General features: G+C 41.0%; 1 protein-coding gene across 1 annotated transcript in view; it reads right to left on the reverse strand.

Moving 5' to 3' along the window:
* LOC119918271 (synapsin-3-like) overlaps positions 1-14564 on the reverse strand; it is a 110421-nt gene that overhangs the window by 60346 nt on the left and 35511 nt on the right. The window contains 2 exon segments of the mRNA XM_038738917.1: positions 53-142; positions 1558-1714. Of these exon segments, the coding sequence (XP_038594845.1) occupies positions 53-142; positions 1558-1714 (247 nt within the window).

Consider the following 14564-nt stretch of genomic DNA (forward strand, 5'->3'; position numbering starts at 1 on the left):
TATCTGTGCTCTGTATTGTTTAAATGAAAAAAAATATCTGTGAGGCACTCACCATCTGCGTGTGGTTGGGATAGAAGGTTTGTTCATTCAGGGGGAATTTATCTGGACCGTGGGAGTGGTACAGCTTAACCATCTGAGAAAACTGCAAGCAGAGAAAAACAAGACAGTTGGACATCATTATTTAAGCAGCGGAGGACAGAAGCAGCTTGATAGAAGCTTTCAAAGGTTATATTTGTGTTCACAGCATTCCTAACCAGCGGACATGTTGCATGATGAATCATCTAGACCTCAACATCCAGGGTTTGGATGGCAAAGGTGTTTTGTCTGAATTAATTATGTGTTTTTTTTCTGGCCCCCTCAAATGCTTATAAATGTGACCCAGCACAGTAAGAACAAACTCTGGCTGTTTAGGTCTTAACACCTGTTGCCCTAGATGGAACAATATATTTTGGGATCCTTTCAGAGCTATTGAATGTTGAGGTGTGGCAATTTTCTGGTGGGCCTACTTCCTCTTACCTGAGACATGAAAGTTGCTTTAGATACAGTAGCTAACATGCAGAATAACAACAAACAGCATGCCTGCCTTCATAGTTATCAAAGTGATATTATCATTGTGTCGTAATGCATTTAGTGCAGTGGTTCCCCAACTGGGGGGCACTGAGGCAATGAATCGGATAATTTGGGAACAATAAGCAAGAGTTCATTGAGGCTGGCAGGGTTTGCATGATTTTCTCAGAGTGCATAAATACATGTGAAGTACAAAATGGACACACCATTGGGAGAAAAAAAAGAAATGCTTGGTGATGCTTGGTGAGAAAACTCATCTGTCAAATCTAAAATATGACGAAGCCCGTCTTGCTTTTTAGCATTGGATCCTAATCTGAGTGCTGTGTGCACACTGTGTTGCGTTGAGAATGGAACAAGAGTGCTTCAAGATTTATAAAATTATTGTGGGTTTTTAATAACATTTAGCCACAATTACATTTATTTGGCTTCCAAAGAGGGACATAACATAAGAGACTAATTTGCAAAGAATAAATTACCATTCATTAATTATAGACAGTGATGGAATACCTATCTCAAGCAAGAGGTCTCTTTGATTTTCACTGAGCATCATAATAGATAGAACAATGTGGTTATCTGAAAATGTATGGTATAGCTTTGTAAAATAGAAAGAAAACATGTTAAATACATAACTTGTAGATAACATGAAGAAGTGCATTTTTATGTAGTAATGGAAGTTTGTGTGTTGTCTCAAATACCTGTTCCTTTAAACTTACTCTATGTACTGCAGGTGACATGACCACTATTATGAGACCATACTCATTCACACCATTTTCACTGCAGTCTTGTATCTAGCTTTATCACAGTACAGACTGAGTAATAACGTGTGATGGTGGTGATGAAGGCAACTTGCTCCGTCAACTCCAGACACAGGTGTTACAGCTCCCTTTAATAGCCCAAATAAATCAGTCAGAGCAGCTGCCGAGGGAGGGACTTACGACACCTTTGTGTGGATTAAAGTACAGCAAAGGCTGTAGTAAAAAAATTGCTTACCACCCAGGGTTTGCTGCAGAAGTTGTAGATGGAGAAGAGAGAGTTGATGCTCGGAACGCCGCCGAAATGCAGGCCAATCACAAGGTTCCTGAAGTCCTCACCGGGGATCATACTGTAGGCGTGCTGGCGAATCAGGACAAAGTCTGGTTTGAAGGACCTGCAGCAGGACAGACAGAAAGCCATCAGATAGTGGAGTGTGACGGGTTTGGGTTACCAAAGGAGAGTGTAAACTGACTTTTACGGTCTTCTACGGTAAAATAAAAGGTTCTCTGTAGGGAGGTATTCATTAACACTCATTTATTTAGTTCGCTATCAGAGTGGATCTCTGAATGGAAATCGTAGTTTGATCCCCTGACTTTTTATCTAGTGCCATCTTCAGGTCCAAATGTAACACTAAATACCAGCAATGGCATTCCCATCATCTAATTAGCAAACATTAGCATGCTAACATTTTAAACCAAAATGGTGAACATGGGAAACATTATACATGCTAAACAACAACATGTAGTGTTGTCTTTGTGGGGATGTTATCATGCTGATGTTAGTATTTAACTCAAAGACCCTTTTCATCCACATTGCTTTTTTCAGAATGTGGTGAGGTAGGAGGAACAAAGCTGAGGAATATTTACATATGGTAACTTCAACTTTAGATTTAAGAAAATTCAAGGTTATCAGTTCATTTCACAGGCTTTTAGTCTTTTAGTCCTAACATCTTCTACAGCTGACATTTTGAATATTAAAGCCGTAGTCCCTCCCTCCACCTTACTCAATTGGCCGACTTGTCATCACAACATCTGTCAGTCATCTTGTCAGCTGTCACCTGTCCTGAGGATGGGGTCTCGGGACTCGAGGAGGGAATTTACATGCTATAAAAACAGCATTTTCAAGCTTTTAAATGAAAGTTTTCAAAAATGTACCGTTTAGTTTAACACCTCTAACCTGACTGTGCTCGGGTCAGACACCTTGACCACATTGGGTCCTGCGGGGCCGACAGCTCTGTCAGCACATTAACACACTGTATCTGGGCCTTGTGTTTACAGTCAAGGGCTCCATTATTCAGCGACTGTGTCAGGCTGAAGGGGTGAAGAAATGTTCCTCGGTGCACCTAATCTTTTTGGACCACCTATCCAATTAACACAGCCTAATCCTTCCTCTACGAACTGTTCTGGGAGCATTGCCAAGCAACCCATCAGGCACCTGGAGGCCTCATTTAAAGCACTCCACATTTCACATTAACACAGGAAATTCACTTTGACTGCAGTCATGTTTAACCTCTTGTTGTATTCAGTTTTGATTCATGTATTGTGCAACTGTGAACGTTTCAGATTCCTGTCATAGACAAGTACCTCACATCTAATATCTCCATAACATCTCATTTGACTGAGACTGACTCTCTTTCCGCTGGCCTATGGTGCAGAGATATGAATAGAGGCTGTGAGGCCGTGCGCGAGATGGTAAATAGTAAATACACTGTACTTATAGTGCCTTTCTAGTCTTCTGACCACTCAAAGCGCCTTACAGTACAAATCACATTCAGTCACATACATACTCTGATGGAGACCCCCGATCCCCAAACAGAGCCGCATTGCAAACATATATGAGTTTTGAGAATCTGGATGAGTTGTGGGAACTACAGGACAAAGGGGATGACAAAACACACCTTCAGAGACAGTACTAAAGCACTATTGATTCAGTACTTGGAGAGGTGGATTCAACGAGCACTCACAGTTGACTAGTGTACTTGTTGCACTGAATCCAGAAAGTGATACATTTCTTGACATAAAGCAGGTGTTTTTTTTAGTTTTTTTTTTTTTTAGTTGTCTAGTTCCTGTTTTATTTTCAAACTATTCTTCCAAGGTGTGTCTTGTGTCTCATCTGTACTTTTACATCCTGTCTTTGTGTTTTCCTTGGTTGATTGTTTGCACCTGTTCTAATGTGTCCCTCTCTGTATGCTGCTTTCATACAGAGATCAAACAATATACCTGCAAAGAATATCCGCCAGTATGCCACATTCGCTCACTCATACTAAACGTTTGCAACATGCATGCTTTCACATAGTGATCCGGCTTTCTGGAACCAGCATCGTAGAAAAAGACTGTTACGTGTAATACAACACCGGCATGCCGGCTGTGGCTTTTCACACATATATCGTTCCGGTTCATTAATACCAACGTTCCCGCCTAAGTGCCGGATCAAATCGGACTCCCCCTCAAGCTCTGTCCCTTTCATACAGCGCAGCGAGCCGGGATAGTGGTGCAATACTCCCGGAAAATAAGGAGGTATGAAAGCGTCTTATGATTTACAGTCTGTGTGTGTTCTCCTGTCTTTGTCAGTTCGTCTCAATCAATTCATGTGTTCTTGTCAGCTTGCAAAAATAATCACAGCCAATCGAGGTGTGTGGACTCTACAATACTTCCTCTCAAAGTACCACGCACATTGGATCAGATGACTGGTGTACTGGCTGCTTTCAAACAGACCTTAACATCTGGCGCCAGCAATATGCGAGAATTCAATTTCCACTCTGAGAAACGTATTTTAAAACTTGTGTGTCTGTAGGTGTGGGTGAGATGGAGAGAGAGAGAGAGAGCGACAGACAAAGACAGAGAGAGAGAGAGAGAGACGTGGCTTGCACGTAGGCTATATTTTGTGCAGAGTGGCTGCACAATGCAGTGTGCGTGTGTGTGTGTGTGTGTGTGTAAAAGAGATACTTTGCAGCATGCTTTGGAATTGGAGCTGGGTTGTTTGTCAACTGCAAACTCATTATCAAGCACTTACATCATAGAGTACTGGTGCTGAGTAGTTGGGTACAGTGGGCTCATCACTGAAATCAGCTGCCTGCTGCAGCCAGAAATGAGTTTGATGAGAGCAGTAAGAAGGGACCTAAACAATAAAGCTGCAGTCTGTAAAACAAAACAATGAGCTGAGAAACGCTTCAATGCTGCGAAGAGCTGAGGCGAGCTGAAGGCTGATTATGGTTCGTCACTACAAGTGACCTCTTTCACACTGCACAAAATCATTTGATCCAATGTGAAAAATAAAATATTCATATGTGCAGCTTTAAGGCAAGTTAAAGTAAAAATGTCTGTATTTGTTTTTCTTGCTAAATGACTTCTATTAACTTGCAGGAAAACACTTGCACATCACACATGCACAGTAAATATATGCGTGCACATATGCACAGGTATACACACACAGGAGGTAAAGGGCTGCAGATTGTGGGGTGAAATTACAACCAGGCCCTCAAACAGGCAAGTGTTGCTTATGTTAGACAGCGGGGACAGGACTGGCAGGACGACTGAGGAGTGATCTTGTCTCGGCGACAGAGCGACTGCAGCTGTTCCTCGCTGCTGCTGCACTCACCCGCAGTGGCAGCAGACCAAAGGCTGTGCTATTTATACTGGATCAAGCTGTTTATTGAGGCTCCAGAACCAAACCAGACTCAACAGTTCCTGATAAATGCAACGATTTGTTTAACGTGCTGTTTCTAGCAAACACTCAAAGTTAAAAGAGAACCACATTTTGCTTAAGGGTGTGCACGAGATGTTTAACTCTGCATGAGCCAAGACATTGATTTAAAATGCACTGCTATCATCCAATCTGAAAATCTTCTAATCCAGATCGGAGGGGTTGAATGCGGCTATGGAAGCAAGAAGGGCACTTTTGCTGCATGTCATCCCGCCTCTCTTTGCTGCCATTTGTCACCAAAATGCGTAGTTGCCAATTTCTTTCATTTCAGTCAATCAATGAATCGACAGCTCACTACAGAAGCAAGTTCTATGCAGGCAGTCACACAGTTGCAAAATAGTTAATATCACTGGGCTTTCTCTTTTGGGGTCCCTGTTAAACATGGTCTGCCTTCAAGAAGAGCTCCACTCACGATAAATGCAAAATTGTATGGATTAATTAATTTGTTATGGGATTAAACCAAAATTTAAATGCAGTCCTCTCAGGACAGGATACCAGTGACATTTTCCATGTCCATCTGATATATTCACAATGCAGATGTAGAGCAAGGACAACCTCTTATCCCTTGTTTTTATCTATTATGATCTGTTCACAAAACTGTTTACTCTATGCGATGCTAAACGCATGCATGCAATAAACCAGGTAGACGACACCTTTGTGCTACTTCATTACCACAAAAAGGCCAGATGCAGGAGACAATCAGCTCAACGGGATGGCTTTCGCCGGGCTACGTTTAATGGACCCAGTGCCCTATAGCAGCAGAGCATTACTGAGGTTTGTCACCCATTAACTTTGTTTTTCTGTCTCTTCACTCGGACTTCTTCTGCAGAAGCAGGGCTCCCTGCAGGTCGTGAATTACACTAAAGCCACACATTTATGCTTTATGATCCGAATCGCTCGGGCCTTACAGTCATCACTTCACGGGCAATATGCTAATGCACCCTTTGAATGGGTTATCAGTGGTACAATAAAGGTTGATAACAGGCACTGATACTGCCGATCGCAGGATCATAGATTAGAACATGGGGAGGCAATGGATCCACGTGGAATCATGAGCCCACGTAAATAGCAAGTTGAGCAGGATAGGTACAGATGTGGTGGAAAAAATATCCATTTTTAAAAAGTCATTCTTAAAGTCAAGTGAAAAAGGTAACATCATTTAAATTAATAAAAACTTAACAGTTTGTCTCAGGTATCTTAATAATAGTGAATCTACCTTCTTTGATGTCGATATTGTAACTTACTTTTAGGTGAAATATTTTTAAACTAGTGAAACTTTATTCATAAAATTACTGACAGATTTTATATTTATGTGTAGGTGAAAGTGAAAACAATCTCGAGACTCTGCAGCTTCCTTCAGCTCTACAGGGCGTTTTAGCATCTTTCAGCTCATCATTCCGGCCCGCAACTTGAATTATTTGCGTGAAAAAGCTCTGATAAACTCACTCTATGCTACCTGCCCAGCACCAAATGGTAGAAGTTAGTGACAAACAAGTGAACACAGTAGAGCATTTAGCTGCTAGAGCCAGATAGGTCTCTCAGGGGACTCAAAACAGAGCTAAGGCGAGAGTAACTATTGGAATTAGATTAATCAGGTGACCAGAAACACAACTTAAAATTAATGCTAATTTAATCCTAACCCATATCACTAACTCACTTTATAATCTGATGACATTTCCATGTTGTTTACAGCTTGTTTCCACTGCCCCTAATGGCCTAAAAAGTTTAAATTTGTTAAAGCCAGTGATGAAGAGAAAGAAGTTCACCACCCTTTATATCTGTATGATATACAGTACAACAGTGCCAACAGAATGTTTTCATCAGCATTCCTAAAGCAGAAAACTATTCAAACCCAAGACAATATGCCGCCATTTTGTTCTCCAGATCCATTTATCATACAGAATCTCTGACCTTCTAATGGGCTCCACAGGGATGTCTGAATTGCTGGGAACATTTGTCTTCATATCGGCCCTGTGCCTGGCTCAAAGGCTGGTAAGGGCCTTATCTTCGTCCCATCAGTCTGTCTCTCAATGATAAGGATAATCGGGGTAGAACTCGCCACAAATGTCAAACAGTACATGCCGAGGATCAGCGCAGCACTTGTACACAATGGTGCATTGTGCTGAACTGGCTCTCCGTCATCGGAGGGAAATGCACCTTAGAGAGAAAAGTCTGTGCTTTCCTGTTACCAGGACATACACTATAGCAAAACAAAAACCTCTATAGTGCCACAAATTTGTCATGTAAGCTCCAGCTAAAAGTCATTTTATGGTGTAACAAAAAATTTGCTATTTTTCTGGAAGATAAATAAGAAGCTGTAGCTGGGGGGGTGAATAGCTAGCTTAGCATAAAGAATGGAAGCAGGGTAAAACAGCTATGCTAGCTCTCTCAAAAGTAAAAAAAATATGCCTAGCAACCCCTCCAAAGATCACAAGTAACACGTATCTCTTTTGTTTAATACGTAGACAAATACTAGTGTAAAAACGTGTGTATGTATGTGCATGTATTTCTTGGAAAGCATGATGAAATAATTTGTGCACACCTCCAAGCAGAATAGCAAGAGGTTTCCCTGAAAAAGCTTTTTAGGAGGGGGGGATTTAAAACACGGTAGCTCTGCTTTAATCTTGAGAAGCTGCAGAGCTGCAGTCTCTATTCATTAGTCAGTGCAACTTACACTGTACATTACCAGCTAAACTGAGGCTTTTTGAAGACTCTTTTTCACTCTCTCCCTCTCTCTCTCCTGTCGTTCACCAGTCCTGAGTGTTGTGTGCATGCCCTGCTGCCGACAACTGCATGCACGTTGCGGTTCCTCGCGGGTCTATTTGAAGTAGCCTGCTAATTAAAAACGATTTCATATTGTTTTTGTGGTTCATTAAATGATCAGAAAGTCCCACGAAGTGCGGAAAACTCAACACAACACCGGTGAAGCTTGGGCTCGGTCTCTTCACCGAGTGTTCCTCTTCTGCCACTACACACACACACACACACGCTATCCCTACACATGCGTACTGACGATCCACGGTTAGGGTTACAATTTTTTTATTCACGCACTTTAAAAACATTGATTGAAATTTTATTCTTTTTACATGTTTATTTACAGCATTAAACGTTGAAATGTATATTGTAATAGGCTGTATATTAACTTATTGGGAGAAAACTGGTAGTTCTATGTAAAATCAGACGTTGAGCACCCCCATATCGCCAAAACGGCATGATCCTTGTTTCGACAGTTGAATCAGGCTCCGCCAATCTTTGACTATTCGGGGTTAGCCCTAAATTAAATTAACCATTTACATAAGAGGGACTGTCTTGTCATGCTTTTTGGCAGCACTGTAGCAGAGCATTCCTGTTTTTATGTGACAAAATGTTTAGTCCTGTCAAACATTAAACAAAGATATCAGCTTTGGGGTATACATTAATACTTACTCTGCCGCTCTGCTTATGAAAACTATGTATGCTTTTGTTAAATGATAATCATCATCATTTAGAAACAACTGGAGAGGGGTTTTCCAAAACCCCTCGGTCCAAAAGTCAACATTTCAGTTTGTTTTAACTGGTGGATTGAGATCTACTTGGCTGACAATAGGAAACAACTTGAAATGTTTGACAGAAGTTTTCTCAAAGGTCAACAGCGTGAATTTTGGAAAAGCAATCTTTAACAGAAAAAGAGAATAATGCTGAAAACTGTTTTAAATGTAAAAAGTTTGTTACAGTTATAACAGTCAGCATCTAATCACAATTAATGTTGATGTTGTACATTAGGTTATTAAGGTTTTACTACATGAAACTTAAGTATATTTCTTAAACAAATCCGATCTTTAGGTTTTGATCTTGGACTGCATGCATTTTGTCCAAAGAACCCTGACGAACTCTCCTTTCTGTGTGTATAGTGACTCCCTAGCCTAGCATCATGTTGTGGTCAACTAGCCTGGATCTAGGACTCCCTGCGGTTGCGGCTGTGGCTCCAATCCCGGTGGCACCAGCGCGACCTGGCAGTGGCTCAGATCCTGGGCGGTGGCCCAGTCAGAGCTGCCAAAGCCCTGGATCGCCTCCAGCTACGATCGCACTCCAGGGCTCATCCCCACATCACACTGAACACGGCGAAGGTCACATAGAAAATAAAGGACGCATGCCAACAACTAAAATAACAAAGACTTGTAGATTAATTTGAATTACACCTCTAAAATCCAAACAGGAGAGGGTGTAACATCGGCACATCTACTAGCATAACAAATGACAGAATGTTTAGTTGCTTAACAGTGATTGTGTTGAGGATTTACAGAACAGTCCCACGGGAGGCAGATGTAATGAGGAAAGGAGCTGCAAGAGCGATAGAGCACCAAATGACCTCTGGCAGAAAGGGAAATGAGTGTTCTTAACCGTTTGAGTGAATTAGCGGGGCCATTTGTATTCATGGCTATTTTACAAAAGCATGGTGGAGTGGGCCTCACGGCCACTGTATGCTTTTGTTACAGTCACAGCACTCCTAAAGGAAACCACCCTCAGGCGTCTTAAAGCCATGTCTAAACTCAGCGTGTCTGTGAGCGGGATTTATTTGCTCGGTAACAAGATGAACCTGTCTAAGGTATTAGGTGTTGAAGCTGCTCCAAGCAGACATTGCCTTCACTGATTAAAACAGGCTTTCACAGGGTCAAGGGAAGGGGTGGTTAAGGCTGTGTGTGTGTGTGTGTGTGTGTGTGTGTGTGTGTGTGTGTGTGTGCGTGTGTGTGTGAATCGTCTCTTTGTCGCCTAAGCAGTTAATCGTCACCTGAGGTAACCAAAGGAGGAGAGTCTTCTTATGTGTTCTGTAGGGAATTGGAAAGGAAAGAGGGGTGGCCCTGTCTGGCTGAGACCGGTAGCTTTCAGGACAGAAAATTAAATAGAAGGAGAGAAAAACAAGAAGAAATCAGACAAGGATCCGCTAATGTCTTCTGGCTACCTCCCTCCCTCCATCTATTGGGCAGAGAATGATGAGGAATGTGACAAGGCTGTCCTGCCATGCCGAGGTCGGGAGCCACATACACACATGGAATTCAGTATATTACTAAAACAAATTTAGAGAACTTTCTCAAATGCAGTCAGCTCATCTAAAATATTTTTATATATTTACAGAAAATTACTGAATTGCACTGTGGACTTTTGAGAGCTGGAATTGCACATAAAAACTTTTACACTACTGGGAATGGAATCTACGTCTGTTAAATATGGCTCTTGGTGATAATTTCATAATAAACACAAGTTAAATTGACTTTATAAATCTATGGACACTTGAGTTGAAGTCAGCTCTGTTAAAGGAATACTGTTTTTCAACATTATATCTATGTCTTTGAGCCTACCCAGATGCGGGGTGGTGCGATTTACCTCCTTCCACCAACAGCTGGTGGCGGTAAAATGCTAAGAAACATAGCAGAGACAGTGAAGAATAACACTTGTAGCAAGCAAAACTTTATTTTCATTTACAACAAAAATCCACAGGGCACCTCTAAGTTAGGCGAAAGTGTAAGCTAGCCTGAGTACATAGGGGAGAGCAGGGGCGAAAGTACCATTTTTCAGAAAAACCCGATTTTAGAAGATTATGTTGACAGTGATATATTTTTGCTGTGGTCACTAACTCACAGGTGTGGTCTTTGGGGTGTGGTATTTTGTACAAATGTAGAACGACTTCTGTATAATTTCACTTTAAACATAAGCGGCACATTGTTAACACACGAGAGGGTCGAAAGTACGACCTTCTTGCTGTGAGGCGACAGTGCTAACTACCGCACCACCGTTCCGCCCACCTTGTGAATATGTAACTGCAAAAGTATTTTGTCCTTTATATTTGCAAAAAATGTATAAATTACATTTTCATTTTATTTATAGTTTCTTCAAATGTTTCAAAAGTAACCCAACTGTGTACTTGTTCAAAATGTTTTTTATTGGCAATTCAATCCATTTTATAAAACATTTCTTCAACAATATGAACAATATGAAAATGAATATTCATAACATAAATATAAATTCTCAAAATAATGCAAAAATAGTCATGTTTCTATCCAGCTGATTTTATACTTAATTCCAATATGTGCATGAAAACATCTGGCTGAATCACCTCTGTCACCCTCACTCTTGGCATAATCTGTTGGTATAATATAACATAAACATGTTTCAATACATGCTGCAACACAGAGAAAGTCACCACATTAGCAGCAGGACAAAAGAAACACTTGTCGTCACTGTAGCGGGACAAAAAGTACACGTGTTACTTTCGTCCCGACAGGAACGATGTACTGACATATCAACACAAATTACTTTTACACTGAAAAACTCCGACAGGGCAAACTTCAGGGTGTGTTAAAGCACTAAATAACCTGTAGATTAATCATTATTGTGACACATGAAACGAGAGACACAACTTGTAAATCGAAAAACAGTCCCGATCCAGAAATTTACTTGCCGTGTTCGAAAACAGTTTTCCGAAGACAGCCGCAAGAAACGATGACGAAATCATGCAATATTTGGCAGCTCCATCAAGGGTTGCGTGCTGAAGGTGCTGTCACAGCTTGGACTGCAAATGCAGTCAGGGCTCTGAGAAAATCGCCTTGTTGCTTTCGCCCCGGTTTACCCCTACCTCAAAATTACCATGCACATCCTCGATATGCTCAGCAATTCAAACAAGTCTAGTGTTCTGCCCACTGACAGCTGTCAGAGAAACCAATCATACCAATCAGAGCTTAGTGGACAGGATTAAGAATGTGGGCATTGTCTTCCTACATAGCTAGCTAGCTGCACCCTTGAAAAATGATTAATGATTATGAGAAATTATGAGATACATGTTTTTGTAAGTCGACTTACAGAAATAACAACTTCTAAATCTGAACATTCCCCCAGTTGATGTGAAAACTTTATCAACAGCTACCGCAACGTCCTTGTCAACTGAAAATTACATCAGCAGGACAGAGATGTCACTCGCCTCCAACTGGCTACTAAATAACGCCCTTCTTCCAACAAGAAGTCAACTCACATCCACACAGCACCAGGCTCAATGATTTAAGTGAAACAAAATTGCAATTTAGTCTGTTTATCAGACTACGTGTAAACCAACTGGTGTATAATGCTGTCAAGCTACATATCAACAGTCCTTCTCCTTATGAGCAAAATGAGCTAGCGTGCTTGGGAATCACCCGTCATTGTGTGTTGTCCTAGCAACATGTGCACATCAAATTGTTTCTTATGGTATTTACTGATTATGATGCATTTGTGAATAATTCAAATTCTAGGTGTTCACCCTTCATTTCTGTGAAGTTAGTGGCATGGTTTGACTGGACTAAAAGCTAAATTAAAGCTACTTTGAATGAAGATTTGTTGTTGTTGTTATTTATTGGTCATGATGCTATTGTTAGCCCAGAGCTGTTGTCAGTTACACAGAAAACCTCACCGGTTTCACTGATACTTCAGTTGTAATTATATACTATTATATCAGACACCTTTAGAATTATAATAAAAGAATTTTGTGATTTGATTTTTTTTAGATTTAACAAAGTGCTGTGTCTTAAGAAAAAAAACAAGCTCACTTCATTTAAATGGAGCTCCTTGCATTAAGCATTAGCGTAGGTATCAGTGTACAATAATGTGAGCAGCTAGTGTTAATTAGGCCCTCTGAGAGCAATAAATGTTTTTATTGAGTTCTAAAGTTTGTTGTGCTGAACTCCAAACCTCCACCTCACATTTACTTTTACATCCACATTAAAGCCATCTAGCTGACACTGCGACCCAAAACCACTTATAGTGAGTGCAACAGTAAAACAAGCTCAATAAACTCCTCAATCCTCAACCGTTAACATACCCACTCCACGACATTAATCACCACTTATTAATCAACAGGTTTTATTAACTACACCTGGAGCTGTGTAAGGATGGTGGAGGAAAGAAATGTTGCTCTGTGGTTTATCATACTTTGGTGATCCGTCTTTCAGCCAGACCAGTGTTGTCACTTGGAGCGGAGCAGCTAGCTGGAGGTTTTGGCAGCAGAGAGCAGAGGAGCCAAAGGGCTGACTACAGCAGTGCTGATGGGAAGAACACGCAATAACTACTGTAACTTGTGGTGTGTCACTCTGCTGTCCTGTAGGCTGTGCAATACGTGCCACGTTGCACACAGTGGTGGCAACATTGCATGGAGGCTGCACTTCTTATGCCCAGGAAGCAGGAACCAGCAGTCAGGCTTTGTTGCATCTTTTTATTTAGTTAAGGAAAGCAAAAGTATGGTGGTATGATGGTTCCTACGCCTTGACACTGACATTTTGTTTCTAGATTTCGGGCCTGAACTTTGCACAGGGTCACAATCAAACCTCTGGATGCACAAAGCCAGACAAAGGTACTCGCATACTTTTTATCCATTTTTAGAGCTGTGCATTCACATGCTTCAATCCTTGTGAAACTGGGTGCGTGATTCCAGTCCTGCAGTTAGCTGTAAATGGAGTCAGACACCATTAATCATTTTTCTGGGTGGTATGACTATTAATCCCATGAACCAGTCATTGGCAGGAATATCTCTTATTATTTTCATCAAAGATTAAGAATGTAATTAATGATTTAGTTTATTACACTTGTATTAAAACAGACTCTACTAAGTGCTGTCCAATAAAGGATATAATGAATACAATACAAATAAGCCCACACCAACATTCAAAACCATAATAAATAACACATCTGACTACCATGATTTATGGCTGTAGATTCACAACAAATCACGCAAACTCATTCATTCAGTCTCTCACCATGTTTTTTCAATTAAATTTTACGATATTAGACTGAGCTCCCTCGAGGAGAACATGAGTACGCACATTCTGCCTTTCTAAATACCAGATTTTTGAGAGGGGGAAATATGCATTGTTTTTTTTCTGTGCGTATGCATCATAGATACATCTGGCACCCTGGTGTCATTAAATTCAGTCCAGGTTTAAAGTTAAGCCTTGTTTATGTAGATCTGGCATTTCGGTGACAGATGCACTTCTTTAAACACTTTGATGCTAAAGGAGGCCAAATGTTTACATGATCACATTCAAAGCTCGTTTGGATGACTGGATCTTTACATTTACGCCAGCATATTACAGAGCTAATCACTAATCACTAGATGCAGTGTGCATGTTTATGCCAGGTGTAAAGACAGATGGAGCCAACAGTTTACGAGACCTAAACAAGATAAACAAGAACATGATTCACACACACACTATACACACACACATATAACTTTGACTGTCAATTACACACACACACACACACACACACATACACACACACACACTGGGTATCTTTAACTGTACAACCGTAGATTCATATTTTTGTTCTGCACAGCGATGACACAAGCGGGAAAAAGCTGACTTAGCAAGCAACCCTGAAACCACAGAAGTGTGAGAAAGTGTACTGCTGCATTGAGCCATGAGAGGAGATGTGTTCAGAGAGCATGCCTGTGGACAGAGGTCAGAGGTCAGAGCGCCGCAAACACAACAGCCAGAAGACACGTGGAATAGCAGCAACCTGCTTTAAATATACACTACAGTGTA

This window comes from Micropterus salmoides, unplaced genomic scaffold (genome assembly GCF_014851395.1).
Source record: "Micropterus salmoides isolate LMB-PRFRI ecotype aquatic unplaced genomic scaffold, ASM1485139v1 Ms_hic_scaffold_23, whole genome shotgun sequence".
Taxonomy (NCBI): Eukaryota; Metazoa; Chordata; class Actinopteri; order Centrarchiformes; family Centrarchidae; genus Micropterus; species Micropterus salmoides.